The 27,778-nt window shown below is 39.4% G+C and overlaps 1 protein-coding gene across 3 annotated transcripts; it reads right to left on the bottom strand.

Annotated features, from left to right (window-relative positions):
- Positions 1-183: 183 nt before the first annotated feature.
- LOC124596432 (hydroxymethylglutaryl-CoA lyase, mitochondrial) lies at positions 184-24,902 on the bottom strand. Of its 3 annotated transcripts, none has more exons than XM_047135567.1 (5): positions 24,768-24,902; positions 22,411-22,692; positions 13,605-13,817; positions 8,482-8,670; positions 184-2,965 (listed from the first exon to the last, which is right to left on the bottom strand). In XM_047135567.1, exons 1-5 carry the CDS (start codon positions 24,789-24,791, stop codon positions 2,738-2,740), a joined length of 936 nt encoding a protein of 311 aa, XP_046991523.1. In that variant the 5' UTR covers positions 24,792-24,902; the 3' UTR covers positions 184-2,737. The 3 variants fall into 3 exon arrangements, with proteins under 3 accessions (XP_046991523.1, XP_046991521.1, XP_046991522.1); XM_047135565.1 differs by lacking the exon at positions 24,768-24,902 and adding an exon at positions 24,593-24,730; XM_047135566.1 differs by lacking the exon at positions 24,768-24,902 and adding an exon at positions 24,354-24,467.
- Between the last annotated feature and the right edge of the window lie 2,876 nt (positions 24,903-27,778).

The following is a 27,778-nucleotide window of genomic DNA, read 5'->3' as shown; positions in this document are numbered from 1 at the left end:
TGCAACCTAGAAGATTTATTTTGTGTAGTGCTTGTAATACGTAATATCCACTGTTAACAGGCAGAAAAAGAGAAATAGTGAAATAGTGAAATGCTTCATTTTGGACAATTGTGAGGAAGAAGGATTAACGGAAGTGTAGTGTTAGTATAGTACAAAAATTTTTTCGAAGTCTCCTACAGCCAGTTTCTCTTTTGAAGTTTCTCCATTTTTTCTTGCACTTCTTGCTCTCAGATTCACAATACTACGTTTCACTGTGTACACAGCACACAACAAAAACAAGTAAAAGGTTACAAGAGAAATTATGAAAGCCAACAATTGTTAACTCAATAGTTGAGTTTATGTAGACACAAAATATTAAAAAAAAAGCACAAATCATTTTGGAATGTAAGTAACATTAAGTCAATAACAATCTCATTCTAACAGCAGTACACATAACAGACTAACATAAATGAAAAACAAATATGTCAATACAAAATGCAATTCATCAACCAAACACTTTAAGAAACACTGTAGTACGCTTCAATGGATCCACTGAGATATTTAGAAATATATCTTCCAGTTATTATTTCGTTTTTTAATACTAGAGTGATTTCAAATGCTTAGAAAGCCCTGACAGGCGGTTACACAGTGACTATCAGTGTCTTTTGCAACCAAAATAGAATTCATTTCCTGCAGCTGTTTTATATAATTTATGTGCTCTGCAAACAGTATTATGCCCTTATATACCCTGTTTTGTGCAAAACTATTTGTAAGAAATTCAATCTATAATCCCCCTCCCATCCCACTTGCACATTCCCCCACACACAAGGGTCTGAGATGCATTGGTATAAGCTGATGAAGTTGACTGCCTATTAGCTCTGTTTCTTCCTCCTCAGCAAATAAAAGTAAATTCTGAATTTAAAAGCTGGCAGTATGTATGTTTGCTGACACCGTTCAACCTGATAAAGTTTAACTCTGGGTACTTTTTCTTTTAAGATCCTATCAAACAACTCAAATTCATATTTTCGCTGGTAAATTAAGTTTTTCAAAATCTGCTTTTACCCTGAAAGTAGAAACTTACACAGTAAATGGAATGCTTTCTCTGTATTACTGGAATGGACACATTTCTGAAGCCCAATTGAGGAACAGAGATGGAAATATGAAAGAAGTGTCAGCATTTAAATTCCATAAAATCATTAACAAGTAAATTATTTCAGAACACAGTAATTCCTCTGATCTCAGCACATATGAATATGATTCCCTACAGAATCAGTAAAAAAATATGTAACATTAACTTTAAATAATCGCAGGTAACAACAGGAAATGAAGTGTGATGTCTGTGTCAGTAGTTCAATACACTATAGCAATGCTGCCTGCAAAAACCAAGTTATAAATCAGTAAATTGCATTAAATATTGAAGAATTATTAAGACTATTTTGATATTTACTTGTGATAACCAAGGAAGCAGCATCATCACAGGACAACTGCTGGTCTAAGTCATTAACACTAGTGTAAGAGTCTATTTGTTGGATCAAAATTTAGTACCTCATGGATGACAAGGCTATTAAAGGCAGCACATGCTCAGATAGGACAAGCATAGGTAACTCTGCCATGTACTTTGAAAGGGATCACCCTGATATTTGCCTTAAGTGATTATGGAAGTCAAAGAAAACTGAAATCTGGCTGATTTTTTGAATGCTGTATCTTAACAAATTTGTCGCCTACCTCAGTGGTAAAGTAATTGTGCACAACTTTGCATTTTCAACATTAACAAACGTTGCTAGAGATGAAAAAAATTATAAGTAACAGACAAAAACCTCAGAACTGACCAAGAAGATAACCTAAGACATTTGGATCATAAATCTGGCACTTTATCACTGGGCCATCAGTAATCCAGTGATTCTTATAGTAGCTTACTTTATAAGTTAATGAACTTTTGTTTGTATCAGTTTAAAACAAAATAAAGTGTTGTTTGGCTTTGTTGGCTAAGAGTTCCTCAGGGGTTGATGCAGATGCATAACTGGAAAGGGTGTTGTTATTCCACACACAATAGCCTCTTTTCTCTCAGTGAATGAGAGTTGCGTCTTTTGTATCTGCTGAGAGTAGGTGACTGTAATGGCTGTCAACTGTCACGTTTGTGTTATGATGATGATGATGATGATTGAAGGAGAGGGTAAAAATGTGGTACAGCACATAGCATATTTATCTCTCTGCTGGTGCAGTCTGGTGATCAACAATTTTACACCTCCCTTACTGGTCAAATTTCTTCCATTACCAGGAATTGAACTAACTACCTCTGAAACAAGTAGCACCACCCCAGCATGCTTTAGTAGCCTGAACTATAGATGCAGATTAATGTTGAGCAAATCATGTACCAGATAACACAGAAATATAATGGTTGCAAAATATCAATCTTTGCTCCCATAAATATAAAATATTACTTCTCCTACAATGGGAAATCCACAAATCTAATTTGTAATTACCAAAACTACAATGATGAAAAATAATTACTCTTCAAAAACTGAAAGCTTGAATGTGCAGCAGGCAGGCATCTACTATTCACACAGCTGAGTTACTAACAGGTATTGCAATTTTGTAGGCAGTTTTGCTTAACAGTGTCAAAATATGTTGCTCAATGGCTAAAGTAGCGCCTCAAAATAGAATATATTACACTCCAAGTACAGAATTTGTTTTGAGTTATTATAATGAGGTATGATCACAGATATAAATACAGCCAAGATGTTTTTTTGTTAACATATCATAACTTGCTAAGAGCTTGACACACTTTAGAACCAGTTGGCCTTTTAAGACTATTTGCAATAAATTCACTAGCTTCGAGGAGCTTTTCCATGTCAATTCCTGTTTCAATGCCCATTCCATGTAGCATGTAGACAAGGTCTTCAGTAGCAACGTTTCCTGATGCACCTTTGGCATATGGACAGCCACCTAGCCCAGAGGCTGATGAGTCCACAACTGTTACACCACACTGAAAAACATAGGTGACAATATGATGTGAAGAGGTACTGCTTGCATTGGTCACAAATTATTGTTATATGAACATGTTAAAACTGTAACTCAAGCTACAAATAATAAATAGGTCACAACACCAAGAAAAGCAGAATGCTAACTGTCATAGCAGAGCTGAAAGTTGAATGTCAACCAATTAAAGATCCTGCTTCATACAAGTCACCAACTATCACATTTATTAACATATTCACTAAATAAAATTTGGTATGCAATGAGAAAACAATCTAATGATTGAGGAAGTTTATAGCGTACACTAAGTTTAATATTAATGTATTTCATTAAAATGTCAAAAGTGTTAAATGATGAAGTGTACATTTAATCAAAAGCTGTCAGAACACATCACCTCTAAACATTGTACACAATTCACTAATAACAATGACTAAGGTATGAAGCCTACGCCAAATCACACCATTATTTCAATGCACATCTTTAGTAACAAAGTATATTTTGACCCAGAACTAATATCTTTTTCGAAGGTATGCTCTACGAAAGTGCAGAAATGCCACGAATACACAGACACACAAGTGGCACACTAACTTAAGCGCGTGCACACAAACACTTTCTCTCATGGTGCTGTAGCCTAACCAGGTAACCTTGGACAGTAGTTATGTAGAAGACGTGTGGGTAAGTGAGAAAGTGAATTTGAGGAAAGACCAGTACAGGATGTGTCAGTGTTATTCATTCTGGAGTGGAACAAGTAGGTACTTGAGACCTAATTCAGGCAGGAGCAGGACTGGAGGTTATCAGGAGAAATGCTGAAAAGAAGGACAAGGAAAGGCAGAGGATATGGATTAAGAAAACAATGCTAGAGTGAAATAGAAGAATAACTAGGAGGGTTTGAAGTTGGTGTGGGGGGAAGGAGGGTGAATTTGGTTTGGACTGGGGAAAGGGGGGCATGTGGAGATGTGAAGTAGAAGGCCTAATGAAGATTGAAGCAAGGGGTTACTTCAGGAAGATAGGATGTTGGGGAAAGTAGCCTCCTGTATAAAATGGGCTTTACCTTGAAAGTGGAATCTTGGGTTGTCACCCCTACTGCAAGAATCTTCACCTTTTTCAGTTCCAGAAGTCCATCACCCTCATTAATATGGTCCTTCATAATCACACTATCCAAGCTCAAACCATATATCTGACAGCCTCTGCTCCTTTTGTAAAATCCTTTTACTCTGTGGCCACAGCTTCATGGATGCTATCGCTGTACTTAGGAACTCTTGCTCTTCAACAGTTGGAACAGCATTCCCAGCACCCTTTAAGTAAGCTGTCCCAGCTATTACTTTCTTAGGCTCAGAAGGGATTGCTTCTAACCAATGAAGAACCTACCACTCTGATTTAACATTCTCATCAACCACTCATAGCTCCCCAACTATGCCTTTCTAACTTACTCTGCATTCCATATCCCCAAGAACTTTGTCCACCCTCCATGAAACACACTGCCCTTTATCACTCATCCCGTATCACTGCTGTCAACCTACCTGCCAAAACTCTGACCCTTTCAGAAGTCTCAGTGCTATCTAAAGGCATCGCCTTTAGACCAAAACCCAAGTTAAACCATGCTGGACTTTAGAGAACCTACCCTGCTTCACTCGTTCTCTGCTGTGAAAACATTCCTTCGCCATACACTCCATTGACAACAGCCAACCAAAACCCCATAAAGAACTTTGTTTAAAACAGTTCCAATCTTGCTCAACTGTGATCCTCGTCCCCTTCCACCCAGTCATTCAATGGCAATGTTTCAAGTGGCCTTTATTTCTAATCTGGCTTTACCTTCCTTTTCTACATACCTTCCAAGTGAGTCGAGCATCATTCCTACGGAAAACACAGCTATTCGAAGATGAAAACCAATCCAGACCTTCCCGTGGAGAAAAGCTCCACCACTGTGGCCACAAATTGTGGTGACTGTTCTGGGGTTTCAACTACCTTTCCAACACCTCTGCACACAAACTTTATGACTATGATTCCATCCCGAAGGCGAATACGACAGCTCCACAGGGACTAAGGTCCATCCCAAAACCTAACACCTGAATCCACCTCCCCACACCAGCAACCTCTCTCACCCCCACCTTATACCTGGTCCACAAACCCAATCCCACAAGGCAGCCTGCTGGTCATCCCACTGTGGTTGGTTATGCTCCCACAAAACTAATCTCCGACTTGGTTAACCCACTTCACCAAACTATTGTCTGTAACTTCCCATCTTACATCCAAGACATTGCTCATTTCCTTCACAGACTTTCCACAACTCCTATATCATTACAACCAGACTCCACTCTCGTCACTGTGGATGCTACATCCTTGTATACCAATATCCCCCTTGCCCATCCCACGGCTTTGAGGCCACGGAATGCTACCTTTCCAAGTGACCTGATAACCCAACAACTCTTTCCTAATCCTTCTGGTCAATCATATACTAACGCACAATTATTTCACTTTTGAGAGCCAAATTTATAAACAAATCTGTGGTGGTACTGCCAGAGATACTCACATGGCACTATCCTATGCCAAATTATTTATGGGGTAACATGAGGAATCCTTCCTATCTAGTCAACACCTGAAACTCTTAGTGTGGTTCTGATTCACTGATGACATTTTCATGATCTGAACTCACTGCAGGACAGCCTTCACTCTTTCCTCCCTAATTCACTTCACCTCGTCCTTCTCAACACAACATGGCACCTTCATACATGTCGATTCCACCTCTCAGATGGCTCTGTAAATACATTTTTCATACGAAGTGCACCATCCAACAACCACCACTTTGACAGCTGTCACCCATTCCATATCAAAAAGTCTCTTCCTTACAGCCTCACCACCTGGGAATGCCATGTCCGCATCTGCGTCTACATCTACATCTACCTACACAACGTGATTACTCTGCTGTTCACAATAAAGTGCCTGGCAGAGGGTTCAATGAACCATCTTCAAGCCGTCTCTCTACCATTCCGCTCTCTACGGGGCATGCTGGAAAAATGAGCACTTAAATTTTTCTGTGCAAGCCCTGATTTCTCTTCTTTAATTGTGATGATCATTTCTCCCTATGTAGGTAGGTGTCAATAGAATGTTTTACCAATCGGAGGGGAAAACTGGTGATTGAAATTTCATGAGAAGATCCCATCGCAATGAAATACGCCTTTGTTTTAATGATTGCCACTCCAATTCACGTATTATGTGTGTGGCACAATCTCCCCTATTTCGCGATAATACGAAATGAGCTGCCCTTCTTCGTACTTTTTCGATGTCATCCGTCTACCTCACTTGATGCGGATCCGACACTGCACAGCAACACTCCAGAATAGGACTGACAAGTGTGGTGTAAGCAGTCTCTTTAGTAGACCTGCTGCACCTTCTAAGTGTTCTGCCAATGAATCGCAGTCTTTGGTTTGCTCTATCCATGAATTATCTATGTAATTGTTCCAATTTAAGTTATTTGTAATTGTAATCCCTATGTATTTAGTTGAATTTACAGCCTTCAGATTTGTGTGACTTATCGCGTAATCAAAATTTAGCGGATTACTTTTAGTACTCATGTGAGTAACTTCACACTTTTCTTTACTCAGGGTCAGTTGCCACTTTTTGCACCATACAGATATCTAAATCATTTTGCAATTTGTTTTGATCATCTGATGACTTTACAAGACAGTAAATGACAGCAACATCTGCAAACAATCTCAAGATGGCTACTCAGATTGTCTCCTGTGTCATTAATATAGCTCAGAAACAACAGAGGGCCTGTAACACTTCCTTGGGGAAGCCACACCCGAAACCACGGTCGGTCAGAGAGCCATCAGTGTAGACTAAGATACTATCACCTAGTTCTGTGGAAAGGTCAAGAAACCTACAGTGACAGATCGAACCTGGAGTAGTTTCATTAGGAAGCGAATGACTTCCAAGGTGTACACATGCCATCGAGTGAAGCAAAGGTGGTGAAGGGTTCGTACCCACTGGGAAAGTGGCAAGTAGTGTGAAGTTAAGCTGCCGGAGTAATATCTGAAAGCAAACTCCAGAAGGTAACAGGAAACAGAGACGTGACCCATACTGGCAGTCAAAAAGAGTCATCAAAGCAGGAGCATAGGATGGGTGGCCGAGCATGGCAGACAAAGGGCATCCATATCCGCTGAGGAGAATATCATGCCAGTATGAAAGCGACAGTTCAGCAGTTTCTGCACAGAGACTGAGGTAGCATAAAAGACGCCAGTGGCCAAATGGATTCCACAATGGTGGATTGTATTTAGACAGCATAAGATGGATGGATGTGCAGATGAATAAATGAAACTCTTCGTCTAGTTTCACATGGACAAAGGATCTGTAAAAAACTGAGGAAGGTGGTCCGATACGCTCCCCAGGAAATACCGTTTGGGACACACAGGACATTGAGGGACCGGGTGGAGCGGCCGGCCAGTTGAGACATGTGGGGAGGACCAAGGAAGTTTTGAATCAAGTATGAGTCCAGGGATTTCATATTTCAGCAAGAGCAACGGGCCCAAGATGTGAAGACTATGTAAGACACCCATTGTGCTGCCAAAAATTCGAACAAATGGTTCTGTCAGTGGAAAAGCGAAAGCCACAGCCAATGCTCCATGAGTAGACGATCAAGACACTGCTGAACATACCGCTCAAGGAGACATGTCCATGGAGAACTGTAATAGACCACAAAATCGTGAACGAGAAGGGAGCCAGAGATGCCCAGCGGGAGACAGGCCATAATAGGCCTAATGGCTATCGCACAAAGGATGACACTCAGGACAGAGCCCTGATGCACCCTGTTTCCCTATATAAAGGTGCCTGACAAGGCAGAATCCACATGTACCTTGAAAACTCTGTCTTTTAAAAATTCCTGAAGGAAACAGGGCAGGCAGTCTCAGAAGCTCCACATGTGGAGAGTACGGAGGGTACCTATCCTCTAGCAGGTGTTGTAGGCTTTCTCCAAATCAAAAAATACAGCCACTGTCTGGTATTTCTGTAGAAAACCGTTCATGACATGGATTGACAAATTGACAAGATGGTCAACTGCAGAATGGCAAGTTTGGAATCCACATTGTGCAGTAAATTGCAAGACTTGAGCAATCACACCAGCTGGGATATTCCATCACATAGCAAACACAGCTGGTGAGAGAAATGTGACGATACCTAGAAGGAAGGTGTCTGTCCTTACCACCTTACCAGGCTTAGGTATGGGTATGACAGTGGCTTCACACCAGCATCTTGAGGCAATGCAGATCAAGATGGCCAATTATCCAGTCTACATTCATCCAGTATTTAAGAGTAAGAGCACTTACTGACTTCCACTTAACTATAAACATAATTTCAAACCTTTTCCAAGCTTTCTCTCACATACTTAATGTAAAATATTTAACATATTAAAATATATGTTAAGTAATTAGAAGTGTGTAGCTGTTTCATACATGGGAGTTTGCACCTAAAGAATGGGGGTTTACTGTTAATACCTACTCCGTGAACTGCACTGCAAACTTTGTTACTCACCTCCAAAGAAGTGAGGACATTGGCTAATGCCTGTCCATATGTGTCATGACAATGGACTGCTAAGCTTTGGACAGGTACATGTTTCATCACTTCTTCCAGCATCGTTCTCATGGAACCTGGCGTGCCAACACCAATAGTATCACCAAGCGAAATTTCGTAACAACCATATTCGTAAAGAGCAGCAGCCATCTGAAAACAAATTCATTCGTCTGTGATGATTAACAGGAAATACCTTAAGTGATCACTGATTTTATTAACCTTTCATACTTTAAATACTACTTGGGCATCAGTTACTTGCATGATGTAGTTTTCAGCTGTTTCTTTGTACCAATTTCTCAGAATAAGTGATGTAGAAGTGGTTAATGAAAATTGTTGACAAATGAAATTCTGAAAATGTGACACCAGTTCAAATGACAATCTCAAATTCATTTCACGGTAACTGACCAATGACGTCACACTCCTCTTGTGGCTCCATCACATGATGTGCACTGATGTGTTGGACCTTTCTGGAATCTTGACAGTCTTCTGATAGGTGTGTAATATTCTGTGTGTAATATTTTAGCTGCAAGTGTGTGTGTGTGTGTGTGTGTGTGTGTGTGTGTGTGTGTGTGTGTGTGTGTGTATGTGCGCGCGCGCGCGCGCGGGTGGAGGGTGGGGGGGGGGGGGAGGGCACATGTACATGGAAATTTTTACATGACTGTGTGCCCTTTTCTTTTTTGAACTTGGAAATGCAAGCTCTGCTATTGCCTGTGACAGCTGTTATGTGCTTATGCAAAAAAATGCTACACAAAGCACCACTTGTACGTGCTTAACTTGTTTTTGTATTCCAGTGGATTGTGTGTTCGCAGTTGTTATATCGCTGGACACCTGGGCCATATTTTGCCTCTGAGTGCTGTAACAGATTTTTGAGTTTCTTGTTAGGTAAGTGACAAATATGCTGTCATTCACTGTTACGTACTTGTGGGAGACTACGCACGAATTAAAAGAGTTACGTTAAGTACATTGTGATCTGCACACACCATTATTTTGAAGGGGGTTAATAATAATAATAATAATAATAATAATAATAATAATAATGGCACATACAGTTCTTTATCACAGCCAGTAAAGAAAATTGCTGAACATCTCATTGGCAGTGGTGAAACAAATTTCTAGGCAATACTGAGAAACTTCAAATTTTATCATCAAAAACGTGTTCTCGCAGGTGATTTAAATTAGTATTGACAGTTTTCAAATGGGAACATAGGAAGAAAAATTTACAACTTTTCTGTGGAATAACAGTTTACAACTTTTCTGTGGAATAACAGTTTACAACATTAACAGGAATGCTGGAAAAATGAAAACCTAAGTGTAAGATCTTCTGAAATGGGTGAAACAACTTTTTTGCAGATTACTCAGAAATTTAGGTTCTCATACAAGAATATTCAACAAAATAGATAACAGAATAAACTGCAAAAATAAATTAATAAATAAACTGAATAAATAAATAAAAGTTCTTGCAAAAAGTAACGCACTTGCAAAATACGAGCTGAACTATTTATTACACACGAGACTTGGTGTGCTGCAGATCACTCCAGAATGTTTGGACGGAATGAAATTAAAGTGTCTTCAGCATCGAAAAAGCAGATACAATTACCACACAGGAAATGTTCAGAAGTAGAATGGCTGCAAAGATGGAATTAAAACCACATCCATTTCTGGAAAGCGAATTCTGGACTATCATACTGGAAATGGTTGGGTCAGGAAATGCTGGCTAATGTTTTACTGGGTAATAAAGCAATGCAGATTACCACTCTGATGCGAAAGCTACACACTACAAAGAGTGGCTCAAGAGCAATCTTGGGAAGTTATATAATACACTTATAAATGTTAGTGGCAAGGCTCTGCATCATACTATGATAAATCCAATAACATGAGATACACACATGAGATAGAGGTAGGATTCTCTTATTCAACAACAGGAAAGAAACTTTACAGCTTCTATCTAATGCCACGTTTTACAAAGAATTTACCATGGCAACTGTGTCAGAACATGTGAAACTGTACTTGAGGTCATAATAATTCTTTCTGGAGACAGTATTGGTCTCTGTGGACAAATGTCAGTGGCTGCTGGTGGCACACTATGAATTCAGTATCACTGAACTCATTTAGGCATTTATCAAAGAGAAGGCAGTGAAAGAGGACAAGACTTTTGATAAATGATGCTTTACAGCTGTATCTCTCTGCTTAGATAACTCCTCCCCAAGTGTTTGGAGAAAGCCAAAGCATCATGTGTACAAAATATAAAACATATCTGCACTCTTAACTCACTGTCTTGATGCGGCAACAGAACCATGCTCACTGATATAGGTGAATATGACAACAGAGGGGTGTAAGGTCGGCAGAAGGACCTTTTTTTAAAAAGGTTCATTACTCTCTACAGCAAAATTTATTCCAGCTAATTGTTGCCACGCCAAAGTTCTATTTATTCAATTATTGTTACAAATACACAATAAACATCATTTTATGCACACAAAATGCACAGAGCACAACAATACTGTATTTAAACATGAAAACAAAGCTGTCCCTTTTCACTGGTGGAATAGGTGCGTCACCAAAGTAATAACAGACAAATGTAATGTATTGCAAATACATAGAAAGAAGGATCCTTTATTGTATGATTATATGATAGCGGAACAAACACTGGTAGCAGTTACTTCTGTAAAATATCTGGGAGTATGCGCGCGGAATGATTTTAAGTGGAATGATTATATAAAATTAATTGTTGGTAAGGCGGGTACCAGGTTGAGATTCACTGGGAGAGTCCTTAGAAAATGTAGTCCATCAACAAAGGAGGTGGCTTACAAAACACTCGTTCTATACTTGAGTATTGCTCATCAGTGTGGGATGCGTACCAGATCGGGTTGACGGAGGAGATAGAGAAGATCCAAAGAACAGCGGCGCGTTTCGTCACAGGGTTATTTGGTAAGCGTGATGGCGTTACGGAGATGTTTAGCAAAGTTAAGTGGCAGACTCTGCAAGAGAGGCACTCTGCATTGCGGTGTACCTTGCTGTCCAGGTTTCAAGAGGGTGCGTTTCTGGATGAGGTATCGAATATATTGCTTCCCCCTACTTATATCTCCCGAGGAGATCACGAATGTAAAATAGTGATTCGAGCACGCACAGAGGCTTTCCGGCAGTTGTTCTTCCCGTGAACCATACGCTACTGGAACAGGAAAGGGAGGTAATGACAGCGGCACATAAAGTGCCCTCTGCCACACACCGTTGGGTGGCTTGCAGAGTATAAATGTAGATGTAATTAAAACAAAACCTATATTATTTTACTTAAAAAATTAAAAAGTATTTCTTGCCCTTTTGCTTCCTAATAAATACAAACTAATAGAAGTTTCAAAAAGTTGGTATTCTGATATTTGAACCAGCAACATCATTATTACAAACCCATTATGCTATGCTCTCAGTTACTGAAAAATAACAAGCTCGAAATATTTTATACTTAACAGGCCTCAGAAATATAATAATCTTCACAGGTGATTTTATGATGTTCTTTTTAGAACTGCACTGTACTGCCTTAGGAAACTGACATCTGGGCACAGGCCTTCAAGTTCTGTAAGTATGAAGAAATTCAAAAAGGGGCTCATTCATAAGGTCCACTTGTAAATTGGAAACATTTTGGAGGTGGTGGTTGCTGCTGTTACCCAGAGGTTGGAGGGCAAGGATTCCAATCTGAGAGATGACAGTGTAATGAGAATGCAGTGGGGGAGGGGGGGGGGGGGGGAGAGAGAGACATTTAGGGATGTTTGTGACTCTGAAATTTTTCTCATGTATTAGATGTGTAAAGTATATGGATTAATAGAATGTGAAGACCTGTTGTTCCTCATGCAAAAAGTGACAGCATCCAAGGAACAGAATCTCCCTGGTTGGAGCTTCATGGGTGATCTCCTTGGTTAGGCAGCATTTAAGGGAGAAGATGTGCAATCCAATTTCAGCTAGCAAGAAGGATGCTTTCCTGAACTGATGTTGACAGATGGAGCAATCACCGATTTGGGATGAAATGTTGCTATAGGGAAAGAAAAAGTTGTGTAAATTACCCTTGGGAGTGATGGGTACAATCTGAAGAATATCAGAGATAAAACTAAGGTATACACTAAAATAATTTTTTTTTACAGCATTTGATAATATCAGCATATCGATACTAATTAATAATCCCTCTATTTTTGAGATAAGATTCTGTAAAACATTTGCTTCTGCAGCTGTGATCTAGGCAAGAATGTGGATGAGACTTGCTTGATGCAACACTCAACTCTAGTCCATCCTTTGAATGCCTCTTCCTCTCAGATTAACTACTGCAACCTACCTCCATTTTACCTGCTTCCTACATTCAAGCCTTGGTCTCCATCTACCATTTTTAACCTCCACACCTCCTTCCAATACTAAACTTATGATTCCTTCACATCCCTTTTTTCAGTCAAGTTGAGCCACAAATTCCCTCCTGCCCCCAACACTATTCATTATCTCCCTATTGTTACAATATGTACAAAAATAATTGAAATCCTATGGACACATGCAAAATGCCTTTTTGTTAAATGAAAAACCATATTCACAAACAATACTATTCAAACTTTAGAAACAAAAAAGTTGCAGCTATAATTTACATTAAGACAACATTCACATGCACTACACATCCAAACCTGAAGTTTGCTGAATGTGTCTTCCTATTTAAACTGTGGGTATTTTCTCTGAAACATTTCCCAACTAGCCTTTACCTCCCAAAGTACAAGGAATTTCTAAAACCACACGGAACTTAACCAGTACATCAGACCAACAGTTGTTAAAACAATAAACCTAGAAATCCTTTGCAGGTCTTCCCAATTGCAATATAACATGCTGCATATTAATCTAAATTAGTACGTTCTGTATCAATGTGCAAACAGTATCTTCTGCGGATATAACAATTCACCCAATTTGTTTACAACAGCTTGTGAACAGAAGTTAATAATTTTAGTTTACAGCTGACTATATGCCCAAGAAATATTGGACAATATGGTTATTGCAATCAATAAAATGACTTTAAAGTAGAAACCAAATAACACTGCTCTTGTTACGAAAAAGCTGAAGGAACTCACCTTCGCAACGGCTTCAGGCTGAATTTTTCCCTCGTATGGGCAGCCGCATACACAGGAAACGTAGCCTCTCACTTTAATGCCATTGTTTAAAGCTTCAGTTATTACTTCCTTGAACCGCTGTTGACTTTCACTGATAGAACAGTTGATGTTTTTCTTGCTAAATGTCTCAGAAGCTGCACCAAAAACTGCTACCTCCTTAGCTCCAGCTTCAATCTAAATCAAAATGTTTGTGTAAATAATTCACAATTACATATGAAAGCATCTAGTTTTTATAACAAATCATAGTTTAACACTACACTTCAACCTGGATAAGTGGAGGGAGGTCATTGAGTATACCAGAAATAATATCCGGTGTTCCCCAAGGAAGTGTTATAGGCCCTCTGTTGTTTCTGAGCTATATTAATGACACAGGAGACAATCTGAGTAGCCATCTTGAGACTGTTTGCAGATGTTGCTGTCATTTACTGTCTTGTAAAGTCATCAGATGATCAAAACAAATTGCAAAATGATTTAGATATCTGCATGGTGCAAAAAGTGGCAACTGACCCTGAGTAAAGAAAAGTGTGAAGTTACTCACATGAGTACTAAAAGTAATCCGCTAAATTTTGTGTCTTCAGCTTCATGTTGCACACTCTTCAATGACCTGTCACCTGTGCTGAACAATTCTCTTTGTGTATCACACACTTTTTTCCTTTCACTCAGATAAGGCAAATGGAGTAAACTTTGAGACTTCCAGGTCACCTTTATTGTCAATATTTAACAAACAGAAATCCTACTCCCAGATAAAAGTTAACAGGGCAAGCATTTACAGGTTTTGCAGAGCAATATGGCAACACACTGAATTGTCAAGGAAAATGAATGGGCAGTGACAGCTGACTGTGCCAGTGAAAGATGTTTCTAAGCAATGATTGTAAATTATCTCAGGTTTTAACCTAATTCAATCACGCACAGTGTTATATGAATACCATCAAAGGGGAGAACCTTTCATTGTGTAGAACAACAATCTTTTATCTTTTAACAGTTATTTCAGAACTTGTAACATCTGTTTTGGTGTTGTCAATTACATTCCAACCTAACCACCCATTCAGGATGCAAGATTTACTCAAAAAATGGTGAATACAATGAAAAAACTATGAAAGCTTTCAATTTTGCCATTAAAACACAACACACAATACAAAAAGTGTTGATGGCTGAAACTAACTACCTGCTCTGCGAGCGGGAGCGCGGAGCACTTTACTGTTCGCTGGACAGTGACAGCCAAGCAGTGCTGTGCCAAGCTAGCGTATTATTCTTTTATGCAAAACTGTGATGTAGTAAATACAAGACAGCATTTAAAATTGTTTAGTCACAAGCAAATCACTACTCTGGTGAGCAATTAGGGATACACATACGTAAGGAACTGTAAAAAGGAACCACAATTCTAATTAAACATTATGAAGATGCTTATTACAATAGTATTAATGCCACAGGGATCTTCAAATTCAAGAAAACATTAGCAGTAAATGAAGAAAGACAAAATGAATGTAAATACGAACCAAGTATGAAAGTTAATGGATGATGGCAAGCTGGAAGACAAAGCTAGGAAACTGAAACTGAATAACAAAGAAAATAAATTAATCCACTTCAGTTTTCTATAGCTGCTTTCGATAGTTATTTACATTCTCTTTCGATTTTTAGCAAAACACATTTCAGATGATAATCTGATATACAACACCACAGTCGTGTTTTACACAGTTTCATCGAGGGAAAGAGCTGCTAACAACTGTAAGGTGATCCAAAGAGACTAAACATCTATGCTGCAGGTCTATTAAGTTTCTGTGATAAAAAGTTCATAGAAGTCACTTAAAGTCTATCTGCTCTGATATCCATCTTTCAATTCTGAATCGCACTGAAAAACGGTGATTTCCATCTGGAGAGGATAGCTTACAGAATCAACATCCAGAGTATGGAATAGCAAAAATTCTTAAACCTGTTCCAAGCGTGAAGTATCAGTGAATTTTGTTTCAAATTCAGTACACAAAAATCTGCAGCAATGGCAACATTTGTTAATGCAGCAGTTTCAGGAAGCAAGAGATGTTCCTAGCCTGCCATTCCCAGAGCAACAGTTTCATTTTGAATGCCATTACTTTGTCACCGAAGTGGATGACGAGAATATTCTTGCCTTGAAGTTACACACCCAAGTTGCGAAGACGCCCTGCCACATCAGTTAAAAGATAAATCACTAATCGATCTATCATCCAACAGTTCAGGAACATTTTCTCCCTTCATTTGCACGAATAATGATATTTCTTGGTGCAGTTGTATGACACACTCCCGAGTTTTAGTATGATTGAGCCAGTGAACCTTATAGTTACACGGTAAATCTCCATATTCACAACAGACATCGTCCAAAAATACTATGAACAAACAATGATCGAATCATTTTGCTTGAATAGAATTAGTGATTTTCACAACCACACTCATTACATTAAGTTTTATGCTTTTGGAACAAAAATAATTATATATGTGAGTGCAGGCTTTCTCAGCAAATTTCATATATGAAGTCTTCACGGGTTGTCAGCCGAGTAGCGTTGTCATTTCTTAGCAATGTTTCAATGGAATGCTTCTCCATCTTCAGGCAAAGATGGACACACATTCCATTGAAACGTTGCTACGAGACGACGACGCTAATCGGCTGACAACCCATGAAGATTTCATGTACAAATGATTGTGATGAATCAAAGTGTAGGGATAACCAGACAATGATTCCTCATTTTACTCTCGATGTGTCTACTATGCCACTGATTTCACTGGTCATAGCGGGAGCACCATCTGTTGCTATGGAAGGTAGTAATTCCCACAGCAGATCAAATTTCTCCATAACTGCTTCAAGTGCATTAAATATATCTTGACCCGTTTTGTCCTTCAGCGGAATGAGATCAACATCTCCTCATGAGCTTTCAGCATTTTGTTTACTGTCCTAATGAAAATTACCAGCTGTGCTGTTTCTGACAAATCAAGAATGTCATCCAAAGACAAAGAAAACTCAACACTGTCTTTAACGTTCGTTGTAAGCTGAGCCTCCAAATCTTCTGCTAATCCTTCAATTCAGCGCATTAAAATGGCTAGATAAAATGACAAACTGTAGCTGGTGAACCAGTTGTGGGTACAGCTCTTCTACCGCTATTACAAGCCATTATTTAATAAATTCATCTTCAGTAAATGGTTTCCAGTGCACAGCTATCTGATGAGAAACTATGTAGTTAATTCCCACAGAAGAGTCTGTTCCAGAATGACCCACATCCTGCAAATGCTATGAAATATTTTTATCAAATAATATCAGTAGCATGAGCTCTCAAAACTGACATGGTAATTATTGAAATGAAAAAATTTTGTCTTATACCTTCTACTACCACCAAATTAAAAATTCACAACATTCCACTACACCAACAAAATCTACAGGAATCTAACAGTTCCCTTGACCTATTTAGGTCAACCAGAGGTGGTGATATCAAAACACCAACACCTACAACTATGAAAATTGGAATCGGTCATTTCCGATAACCTATACAGGTCAACCACAACTATTGGTACTGAAAACCAACTACTACGAAAAATGAAACCAAAACCACGACACCTCTTTTGTGTGTTTTGGGATCATGGTTCTTCCTTTTTTTACTTAATATATTTAACTTGTCCCCACCCTAAAACCACGAATTTCCTGCGGTTGCCAAAGCAGACGCATGGAATCTGACACTTCAGTAATCCTGTAGCTGGGTACGCCAGCTAGTGTAATATATTAAGATAGATTAAAAATCTACTCACCAACTGGTAGAAGGAGAAACTCATACATAAGGACAGGTTCAAGCTTTCGGAGTCAGTGGCTCCTTCTCCTGGCAGAAGGGCTGAAGGAAGAGGGATGAAGGGACTTATCTCCAAATGTATAACTTTGAAAGTCCCCTATTTCTGGATGTGACATCATTCTTGACTACCCTTTTTACACTTTTAAATACAGCAATCTCTTGCACTTACCTGGCTAATCTGTGACTTACATGTCTTGTCTGCCAATTTACACTCCACCCGACTACTACTCTCCTACAAAATGCAGCAGTTACCTGCCCTCCTGTTTCCTTGGATGGTATTCTCTGCCAAGCCAACTACAACAAACTGAATAACAACCCCTACTCCACCTCAAAAAACCATCTTGCCTTCTCCTAAACTACCTCAGCTGTTGTGTTTACATCCTTAACATATGCCAGTTCTCTAAACAGCAATACTACCAACCACCACCCCATAAACTAAGCTTGGTCAATCTTCGGAACATTCCCCAGCCTTCATTACCGCCTCCAAGAGCAACAGCATGTCAAGATCTCGCAGTCTAGCAACAACAGTACAATGTTGCCAACCTCTTATCAATGGCCCCTCCTCTCCTGCAATATCCTTATTATCGAAGGTTCTCACTTTCACCCTAAACCTGCATTTAATCATGCTGCTTCGGTTAAGGACCCCCTATCCTTTACACAAAAGGTCAACTGGAAGTATCACTTTGTAATGCAACCACAAAACCCTTCCAACAGCAAACTTAACACTGAACCCTGCTTTGAACAGTTCCCACTGTGGCACCATTAGTGGTGACTAATACCTCAAAATGACTCCCTTACAAGCCTACCACAAGTTCCTATTATCCAGTGCTGTTTCGCCACCCTTTCTCAGGTCCGTACAACATGACCCTAACCTGACACCTGCAGAATTCCGGGCTCTTTGTTCCCTAAAAACTGATGACTCCATCATCATCATCATCATCATCATGCCAGACACGGGATCTACCCGCAGGGCACTTAACCAACGGGAGCATGTAAGTGAGAGTCTATGCCAGCTTTTGGACTCTGCTATATACAGCATCTGCCAACAAGATCCCATCCCTGTGGTACAAACTGACCTACAGTCCCATCTCAAACGCCCCTCACCAGAACTAACACCTCAATTTAAAGAACTTCTTATCCCATCCAAACTATGCACTCCCACCTTCTACCTTCTTCTGAAAGTCTATAAACCCAGTTGTCCTGGCCATCCCATAGTTCCTGGATTCAAAGCACCCACTGAACGTGTATGGTTGATCAGCATCTGCAACCTGTAGAACTAAAACTCGCCTCCTATATTAAGGACACTAACAATTTTCCATATCATTTGAAATCTGTACAGTCCCACTGCCAACCTTTTTGCAGCTCACTTGGAGGGGGCACCCTGGGATTCGTAAACCTTCTGCCCCCAGTTTGGTTTATATACACTGATGACATCTTTGCCAGATGTGCTTGTAGTGAGACTGGGCTGTTAAAATTTTTGGAATCTCTAAGTACATTCTACCAACTGAATTTCACATTATGCTATTCTGAATCCCACGCCACTGTCCTTGCTGTTGACCTCATCCCCAATGAAGATCAGCTACACATTTCTGTTTATGTTAAACTTACAAACAAACAGTACTTACATTTTAACATTTGCCATCCTTTCCATATCCAACGTTCCCTGCCATACAGACTTGGCATTCCAGGTAATCATATGCATTCAGATGCAGTCTCTTTACAACAATACACCACCTTCTGACCTCAATTGTCACTGGATGTAATTACCCCAGCAGCCTATATCAAAAGGATATTTCTTGGCCCATTACATCAAATCCTGGTACTGCTGATCCCTCCAGAAACAACTTAGGAGTACACGTCTTGTCACTCAATACTATCCTTGTCTTGAATGTATTTATCAGCTACTTCGGCTAGGCTGCAACTTCTTAAAATCATGCCCTGAAATGAGGTCCATTCTGTCTGACATTTTGCCCACTGTGCCCAGAACAATTTTCAATCATCCCTCCCCCCTCCCAATCTCTGCAATATCCTAGTCAGGCCCAATGCTCCTCCTGTACCCTCTTCCCTACCCTATGACTGCTGTCCCCATGACCTACACTGTAAAATTTGCCTCATGCAGCCCTGTAAGTGGCAAAATGTACTATCAGAGGGACAGTCCTCTGTGAAATGACATGTCTTGTACCAGCTGTTATGTAAACACTGTTTGGCTTTCTACACTAGTACAAAGACCACCAAGTTATCATTTAGGATGAATCGGCATACACACTGGCAACAAACACACAGTATCCCATTCCACAGCATGCTCTACAATATGATGTTTGTGCCTCAGTGCCTTTCACCACATGTGCCATCTGAATTCTCCCTCCCAACATCAGGTTCTCAAAACTACATATGTGGGAACTGGCGTTACAACAAGTGCTTTGTTCTTGCCATCCATCTGACCTTAGTTTTGCGTTAATTTCTTCTGTCACATTTCTTTTCTGTTACTATTCCTTTTCTTTGCTTCTTTTTATTTTTCTGTATCTTTCATACCTTGACCTAGCCCCCTACCTGTCTAACACGAATAATCCACTTATCTCTCTGCTCTTACTGGCTCTTGCATAGTATTTTTTCAGTAATCTGTCTTGCTTATTACTCTATCCTCCATCTTTAAGTTTTCATGTTTCCAAATTGCATCTGGTACATGCACTGACAATTACTTTCCTTCTCATCCCATCCAATAAGTATTCACCAACTTGGTATTGTGGGTGACTTTCCCATAACGCTCCCTATTTCCTAAAGCTGACCATTCCTCTGCCTTCATCCTTCTTGTTTTCCCTTCAACCTTTCCACCAAAAGAAGGTGCCATTGGCCCTGAAAACTTGTGTATATCCACACCATTTGTAATTTTTCTCTCCTACCGCTATTTGGTGAATAGATTTTTTTTACTTTTATGGATGTGTTTAAATTATGAAAATTTTTTACTTGTGACAGACCAAAAGAAGCAATTTGTTTACAGTAGTGATTTTTTTGTACTGATGATACTGCTATTACAGCATCTCAGTGTTCTATTATATACAGATTTTTACTTTGAAATATTTAGTCCGAAATGTGGAATACTGTTGGCAGTGACTGACTGGTAGGGCTTACACATGTTGTATAAACAGCCTATATATATATATATATATATATATATATATATATATATATACACACACACACACACACACACACACACACACACACACACACACACACACACATATTCTGCTATTTCTATTACTGATATAGGCATTTTATCTGTTCAAGTAGATAATGGAACTGTACAAATTATATACTTTATGTTTTGTATCAGACTGATACGAAGTGATTTGTAAGAAGAACAGAATTTTGGTATTGATGACAGACACTCAGCAATTGAGATGACAGCCCAGCATTAATTTTTTGCTATTACAACACCCTGGAATTTCTATTTTGCAACAGCTTAGGTTGGAAGCTGACTGGCTGTGAGTTGGTCAAAAAGCCACCAAATGTGAATATGAAATGTATTTTGAGGTGACGATTTGTAGCACAGCCCAAGGTCTTGGTTAGGTTGGATGGTGAAAATTAGGTTGAGAGATGGTGAAGCCAATAACTCTGTACACGAAACGCGTGTTGACAGTGCAACCTATAGCATAGACCAAAGTCTATGAACTGTAGTCACTCAGTCAGTTACTGTACTGGCTCCGACAAATGGGTAGTAAGTGAAGCTCCCTTAATACCCCTTTGAAGTGCTGTGGAGATTCTGATGGCCATATTCAGTCCCAAGGCTGCATCATGGAGGTCATGTGCCACCAACCAAAGAAAGCATTTATATTCTTACAGATATTAACTTTTCATTTCCTAACTCAATTTTCTCAGACTGTAACAGCAACAGAAGTTTCTGAATGCCACCGCTCCCTCCTGCATTCATTGCTGGTAAACTGGCTACCTCCCCTTGAGCCGCTGGCACCCATCCAACTCCCTCACTGCCTCCCTCTCCTACCCACCCAAACTGACACTACTCTCACCACAACCACACCACCTACCGAAATACAGCACGGCACTGATAGTTCAGCTGGACCATGATTAAATTATTACCAAAAGGTTTATTTTGGATTCATGTTCATTAGCTTCGCCATCTCCCAACACTACTGTCACCTTCCAACCTACCTTTGACATCGTTCTACATCACAGATCGGCCTGTTACCACTATCACATTGGGCCTGATGGTCTGGTGGTACAGTGCATACCTGGAAACCAAGAGGTCAGAGGATTGAAACACTTTCAGACCACAGAATACTCCAGTCTAGCATTAACTTAGCCTTCACCCCCAACTGGTTTGACAATTTACCAGGAATGAAACATGGTTTGGATTCCACGTCAAACTATAGGTCCTCTTTCACCAACAGGATTATTGAGGGTACGTTATGGATATGCAAGTTGCCAACATGACTTCGACTTTAAAGAGTTGCACCAGACCACTGACCAGCAGCAATAATTATTACCGGTATTATAATAATAATTGATCAACTGAAATTACACACTGGCTCACAATAACCCGACAGAAGCACCCTCATTCCCAAATGCAATAATACTGTGGTAAACTGTAATTACCATAAAATATGAATTCAGAGCAATGGTGCAGTGGAGAATCAGCACTAACACTCCAGCTCCATTTTCTTAAGCCCTGCATCCACACACAAATTCGTATTACAATAGCTGCCTTACAGTAAGAACATTTTCCTTTTTGCAAGCTGCTATGACTCATGGACACAACTATTACGTTAGTGGCCTCACAGGACCCCCTATTCGAAATTGGAAAGAAGCCTCAGTAAAACTGATATTAAGCAGCATGGCAAATGGATAGTTCACATAAATTACAATACAGTCAATTTAACAAACAATACAACGAGCAGAACAGCTGCCATTTAAATTAAAGGTAAATATTAATAATGTAAACTTACAGCAGCATTAAGTCCCTTGAGATTTGGGACAAGTACAGGGTAGCTTACATTTTCCCATTTCTTTATGCCCTTTAGAACTTCCTTGTGATCTGCCATTTGAGGAACCCATTTTGGTGATACAAAACTTGTAACCTCTATTGTTTTAAATCCAGCACTTGATAAACGGTTGATGAATTCTATTTTCACTTCAGTTGGAACAATTTGTGGTTCATTCTGTAGACCGTCTCGTGGACCAACTTCAACAACACGAACACTTCTAGGGTACTTTGGATGAGCATGCGTCTGAAGAAAAAATTATCAAATTTAATAATCACAACCACAGAAGCCCAAGTAAAATTAGAGAATAATAATAATAATAATAATAATAATAATAGCAAAAAACTGTGCATGGATAAAAACAAAATGACTAGTGAAATAATGAGTTAAAGCTGCTATGGAAAGCAAAATAAACCACCATACAATGTTTTTAACACATACTGCCTTTGACACCATTATCATACGGGAAAACTTCCAGTTAAATATCAGTTTGTGAAATGCGCTAATTGCTATAATATATATTGCTAATTTCAAAACTCGACTTTGGATAAACTCTTTAAATGACAACTGTGGATATCTTCAAAACACTTACTGAGATTCAAATTAGCCATTTGGAAATGAGAACAACTGGGTCCGTGGATTTTTTTTTTTTTTTTTGCAATTCACTATCCTTCAAGCATGTACAAATACACACATAAAAAATTAAAGTTTTAATTAACCATCGAGCAGTCCACATCCAGAAAGTTTTTGATGAAAAGCAAACAAACTACATGTCCAAATACAATATTTTTTGATTACTAATTAATTTCCAACTTATTTGTCCATATTTTGTTAATGACTAGGAAGTATTCCGGTGTAATAAGTTGTTATCTGACCACGGCCTAGTGAGGGACAAACTCAGTCAATAATAAACAAATAGTTTAAAGTGCTCTATACTGAAACCAACTTATCTAGTGTTGCCTTTGGGATAGTTTAGGTTGGATTGTTAGTTCGCAAAGCCAATGAACTCAACTACCAAATCAAGGTTGTTTTAAACTGGTCTGTTACATAGCCAAAGGTCTACATTACCCCTATACTCAATGCAGTTCATTATAAAAATAAAACTAGAAATGTACACTCAGAAAAATTGTATTAAGCAATAGATGTATCTCCAACACTTACTTTTGTGCATATACACTACATTAATAATTCAAAATGCAAGAGGGGCTTTGGAGTGGGGGGAGTTATTTAACAAATAGTAATGGAATAAAATTGTTTGCTTTTTACCCTTAAATATGAACCATGTTCAACCAACAAAAACTGGAAGAACGCATTAATGTACATATGCTTACATTTGCAGATTCGTAACTTGTCAACCGAACTTAAAGTTCTGAGGGACTGAAAGGGTTAATGACACACAGGCTAACTACAAAATGCAAGTTCACATTTGAGATGTCCTTTCCTCTGCATTAGCCTAGTTGTGCAAGATCACTAAAAAAAATCGCTTAGAACCAATGCATAAAACTGACACTGCTATGTCTGATGCAATACTGCAAATGTCTGCATTATCACAACATACTAATGTCACAGTGTGACACCAAAATTAATAGCCTCTCTTGTTCATATAGCATAACAAGCATTGTGGAAAAAAGGTATAACAGCGCAAGAGTGCAAGTGGTTGTGAGACATGGTGGTAAACAGGCTGCAGCTGCATACCAGGTGTGCAGTGGCTACTTATTAGTACATAATGTGCTGGAACAGTTGCACTTCTGTGCAGCTGAAAGATATGCTAAGCTAGCTACTTAAGTGAAATAAACTATCAGTATGTGAATGTGACCTTGTGCGGAACGTCCAGTGCGGGCGCATTCGAAAATTTGAAATAAATTCAGAAACTGTCAATCATGCATTTGCAGCCCTCCATGTCTCACCTCACTCTCGATATCATATGCGAGAAAGGAAAACTGACACTGCTTAACAATTGCTTTTGCCAGTCTCCACATAGTTAGACAAGAATTCCATGAGGGGAGCGGTTTTCGTGTCAATAAGAAGTCCTTACATTTCTGACATTCTCTTGCTTACAGCTGGACAGAAACGGCACGTCGCGTAGTATAACTTCTTTCGCTGATTATCCAGTTAACAGTTCCAGTAAGACACACCCGTTACTTACTGAAGAAAACTGCGATACTATGCTGGCAGTAACACCTCTCACGTTGAAACAAAAATACTTCGATTGCACTACAACATTTCTCACACAACACGCCACTGCCATATTGAATAATACCGCCTCAACAGCAAAGATATTGTACTATCACGTATTACCACTGAATAGCTTATCTACTCACAGTTTCCTCGTGGGTAAGGTGCATTAGCGAAGCAACAACTATAAAACTGTGACCACAGGGTAGGTGTTTTAATTAAATATTAAATCTCTCAGCACTAAACACCAGCAGCAATTTTGAAAAGTCACCGAAAGAACAGCACACCTTCCGTTAGGAGGCACTTCTTGAAGTGGGACTGCGTTGCGTATGAGCACACCAACTTCCGCAATTGACGTAGGAAAACTAAGCTACTGAATTCCCGCAGGTGCGCTGTTGGCACACTTGTCCCTGACCTTGCTTCAAACTGGCAACCGCAGTATGCTGGTCTTTGAACGACAGACATTTCGCAAAAAGCCATGAAATCCTTTGCAAATTACTTATCTCTAAAAGACGTACATGAGGTTGCAGGACACTCTCGTCATCAACAATAGGGTTCTGAATTAAAGTCGCCACAGTCATCTGCACGGAATTTTATACCTGCAACTAAATCCCCGTTCCGTAGACCATAGGAGCCAATGCTCGAAAAGAAGGAAAATCGTAGCAATTAAGAGGCTGGACTACATATGTGTCGATGTCTTTCACTCAACAATGAAACACTATTTTACCTCACATCCTACTGCTTCTGTTAGTACAATTCAATTTATTGTGTAAGATTTCCGTATTGTTCTCACTCTCTTTTAAGATCGAAGGATATTGTTGTGTACCTTGTAGCCTCCGTATTTTAATAACAAGCAACAATTATAAAATCATTATGTAAAAAGTGTTTGTTGAAGTGTTCCTCTTCTCTGAACAGATTGAGCTCTTTCAATAAAAATAGTCTCAGGAAGTAACGACATGAGAACACTAGGAATAATAAAAAAAATTGCATGACTTGAATGTTGTGACGAGAACGCCCCCGTGTTGAAGAATAGAAGTTAGTCTTTTATTAGACAAAATGCTGCAAAACCTTGTATAAGACAGTAAGCATTTATGAAATAATTCATCTTCAAAATTAAATAGCGAGACTTTGGCCGTCAGACAATTGAGGCGATTGTTTTGTGATAGACGACCGAAGAGTCAGACAAAATTCTTAAGTAAAAATGAACGTGAGAATGAGGAAACGAACGACAAATAACTCTCAGGGTTGTTCTGCCTTGTAATCTGTGTAAATAAAAATGTCAATGTTCCTTTGTTCAAAATCGTTAATCTTTAATCTATAGAAGTTCATCCCCTATCTATTCCTTTGAAATACTGACACAACGTTGCATTCGAATACTTATGCGTTTTCATATATCTACTGGATCGATATACAGGGTGTCTCAATTAACTCTGCCACCTCAAGTATCTCTGGAACAACAACTGATATTCGAAAACGGTTTTCATTACCGTGAACGTACGGTAGGGGTTTAGGAAACCAAATACTATGCGAAATTTTAAAACGTAAACAAATTCTGTTTTCAACACAAACTTGCGTGCTTTTAAATGGACACCCCCTATTATTTCGTATGCAATCAATAACATTAAAAATCACAAAAATAGTGGCGTTGGTTGCATCGCAATACGTCAATTACATCCCGAGAAATTGCGAAGCGAAGTTGATGCTTGAAATAAATGAAGCGCACAGCTAGCGCAAGTCCTGAGACTCAAGCGTGGACGTCACAATGCCTGTGTCAGAGGTTCACACAATGGGAAGGTATGCACAATTCGCAAAAATAAACAACACGTCCAATGCAAAGTTACATTTTTCAAATTGTAATTCTATGTTTATTCTAGCGAAATGACAACTAGAACTACAATTAGAGATAACACACTTGAATTCACTTTGCTAAACACGTTTACTAGTGCCCTGTCGCCCACAGAAACTGTATTGTTGTGCATTACATCCAGCATAGAAAATACACCCATATCTTGAACAATGAATCAGTGTCACGTCAACAGACGTTCGAAGTGCCCTCTGTTTGCATCAATACACGTTTGGAGACGGTTAACGAGAGAGTATTGCACAGATTGTAGAGTTTCTACAGATATTGCCGCACACGCCGCAGTAATACGATGTTGCATATCCTCTACTGTCGTTCGGGGTTCTTGATACACTCTGTCTCTCACAGCGCCCCAGAGAAAGAAGTCTAATGGCGTCAAGTCGGGGGACCGTGCTGGCCATCACACAGTACCTCCTGCCCCATCCAACTATTTGGAAATGTCGCATCTAGGACGTCTCTGGCAACTTTTGCATTGTGTGCAGGACATCCATCATGTTGGAACCGCATTGATTGACGAGTTCCCAATCCTATATCGTCCAAGAGGACCGCTAATGTGTGTTGAAGAAATAATGCATATCGCTGTCCATTCAATGTTCCACAGTAAGAATAGGGACTTACAATACAGTTAACAATGATGCCGCACCAAACTCTGCAACTTGGCGAATCCAGTGGGGACTTTGCACGGACAAGTAGCGCAAGTTTGTCAGACTCAGATTACCATGATTTGTAAATGAAGCCTCGTCCGTAAACAACGTATTGCTTAGGAATAATGGATTACCTTGCAACTGCTGAAGTGCAAAACGACAGAATTTAGTGCGAGATTCAAAGTCATTCCTGTACAGTTCTTGGTGCAGTGAGATATGGAACAAATGAAACCGATGCCGATGCAAGATTCTGCACACACTACTGTGGTTTATTCCTGCAATACGTGGAATTTCTCATACACCCATCTGAGGATTGTGCCATACAGCAGCCAGAAAAGCAATTGCGTTTCCGCTGCCAGTCGCCGGCATTGTACGTCGACACTTTGTGGGAGCCCAGCTTCCTGTTTTCTTGAGTGTCTTGCAGATGTTGCCATTGGTTCGACGTGACGGACACCGCCGATCTGGATAGCGTTCAGCATACAATGTCACAGCTGCGGTTGCATTTCTATGATATTCGCCATAAATTAAAATAATATCTAGTTTTTCTTCAATACTGAAGGCCGGCATATTAACTCGAAGATGGAAAATGTAACAAGCCACAAGAAAACAGGTTTTAATGTGGCAGCATACGTGAATTACGTTACAGTATGAG

The sequence above is a fragment of the Schistocerca americana genome, chromosome 2 (genome assembly GCF_021461395.2).
Source record: "Schistocerca americana isolate TAMUIC-IGC-003095 chromosome 2, iqSchAmer2.1, whole genome shotgun sequence".
Taxonomy (NCBI): Eukaryota; Metazoa; Arthropoda; class Insecta; order Orthoptera; family Acrididae; genus Schistocerca; species Schistocerca americana.
The sequence above is the reverse complement of the archived record's forward strand: the minus strand, read 5'-3'. Positions and strand labels throughout refer to the sequence as shown.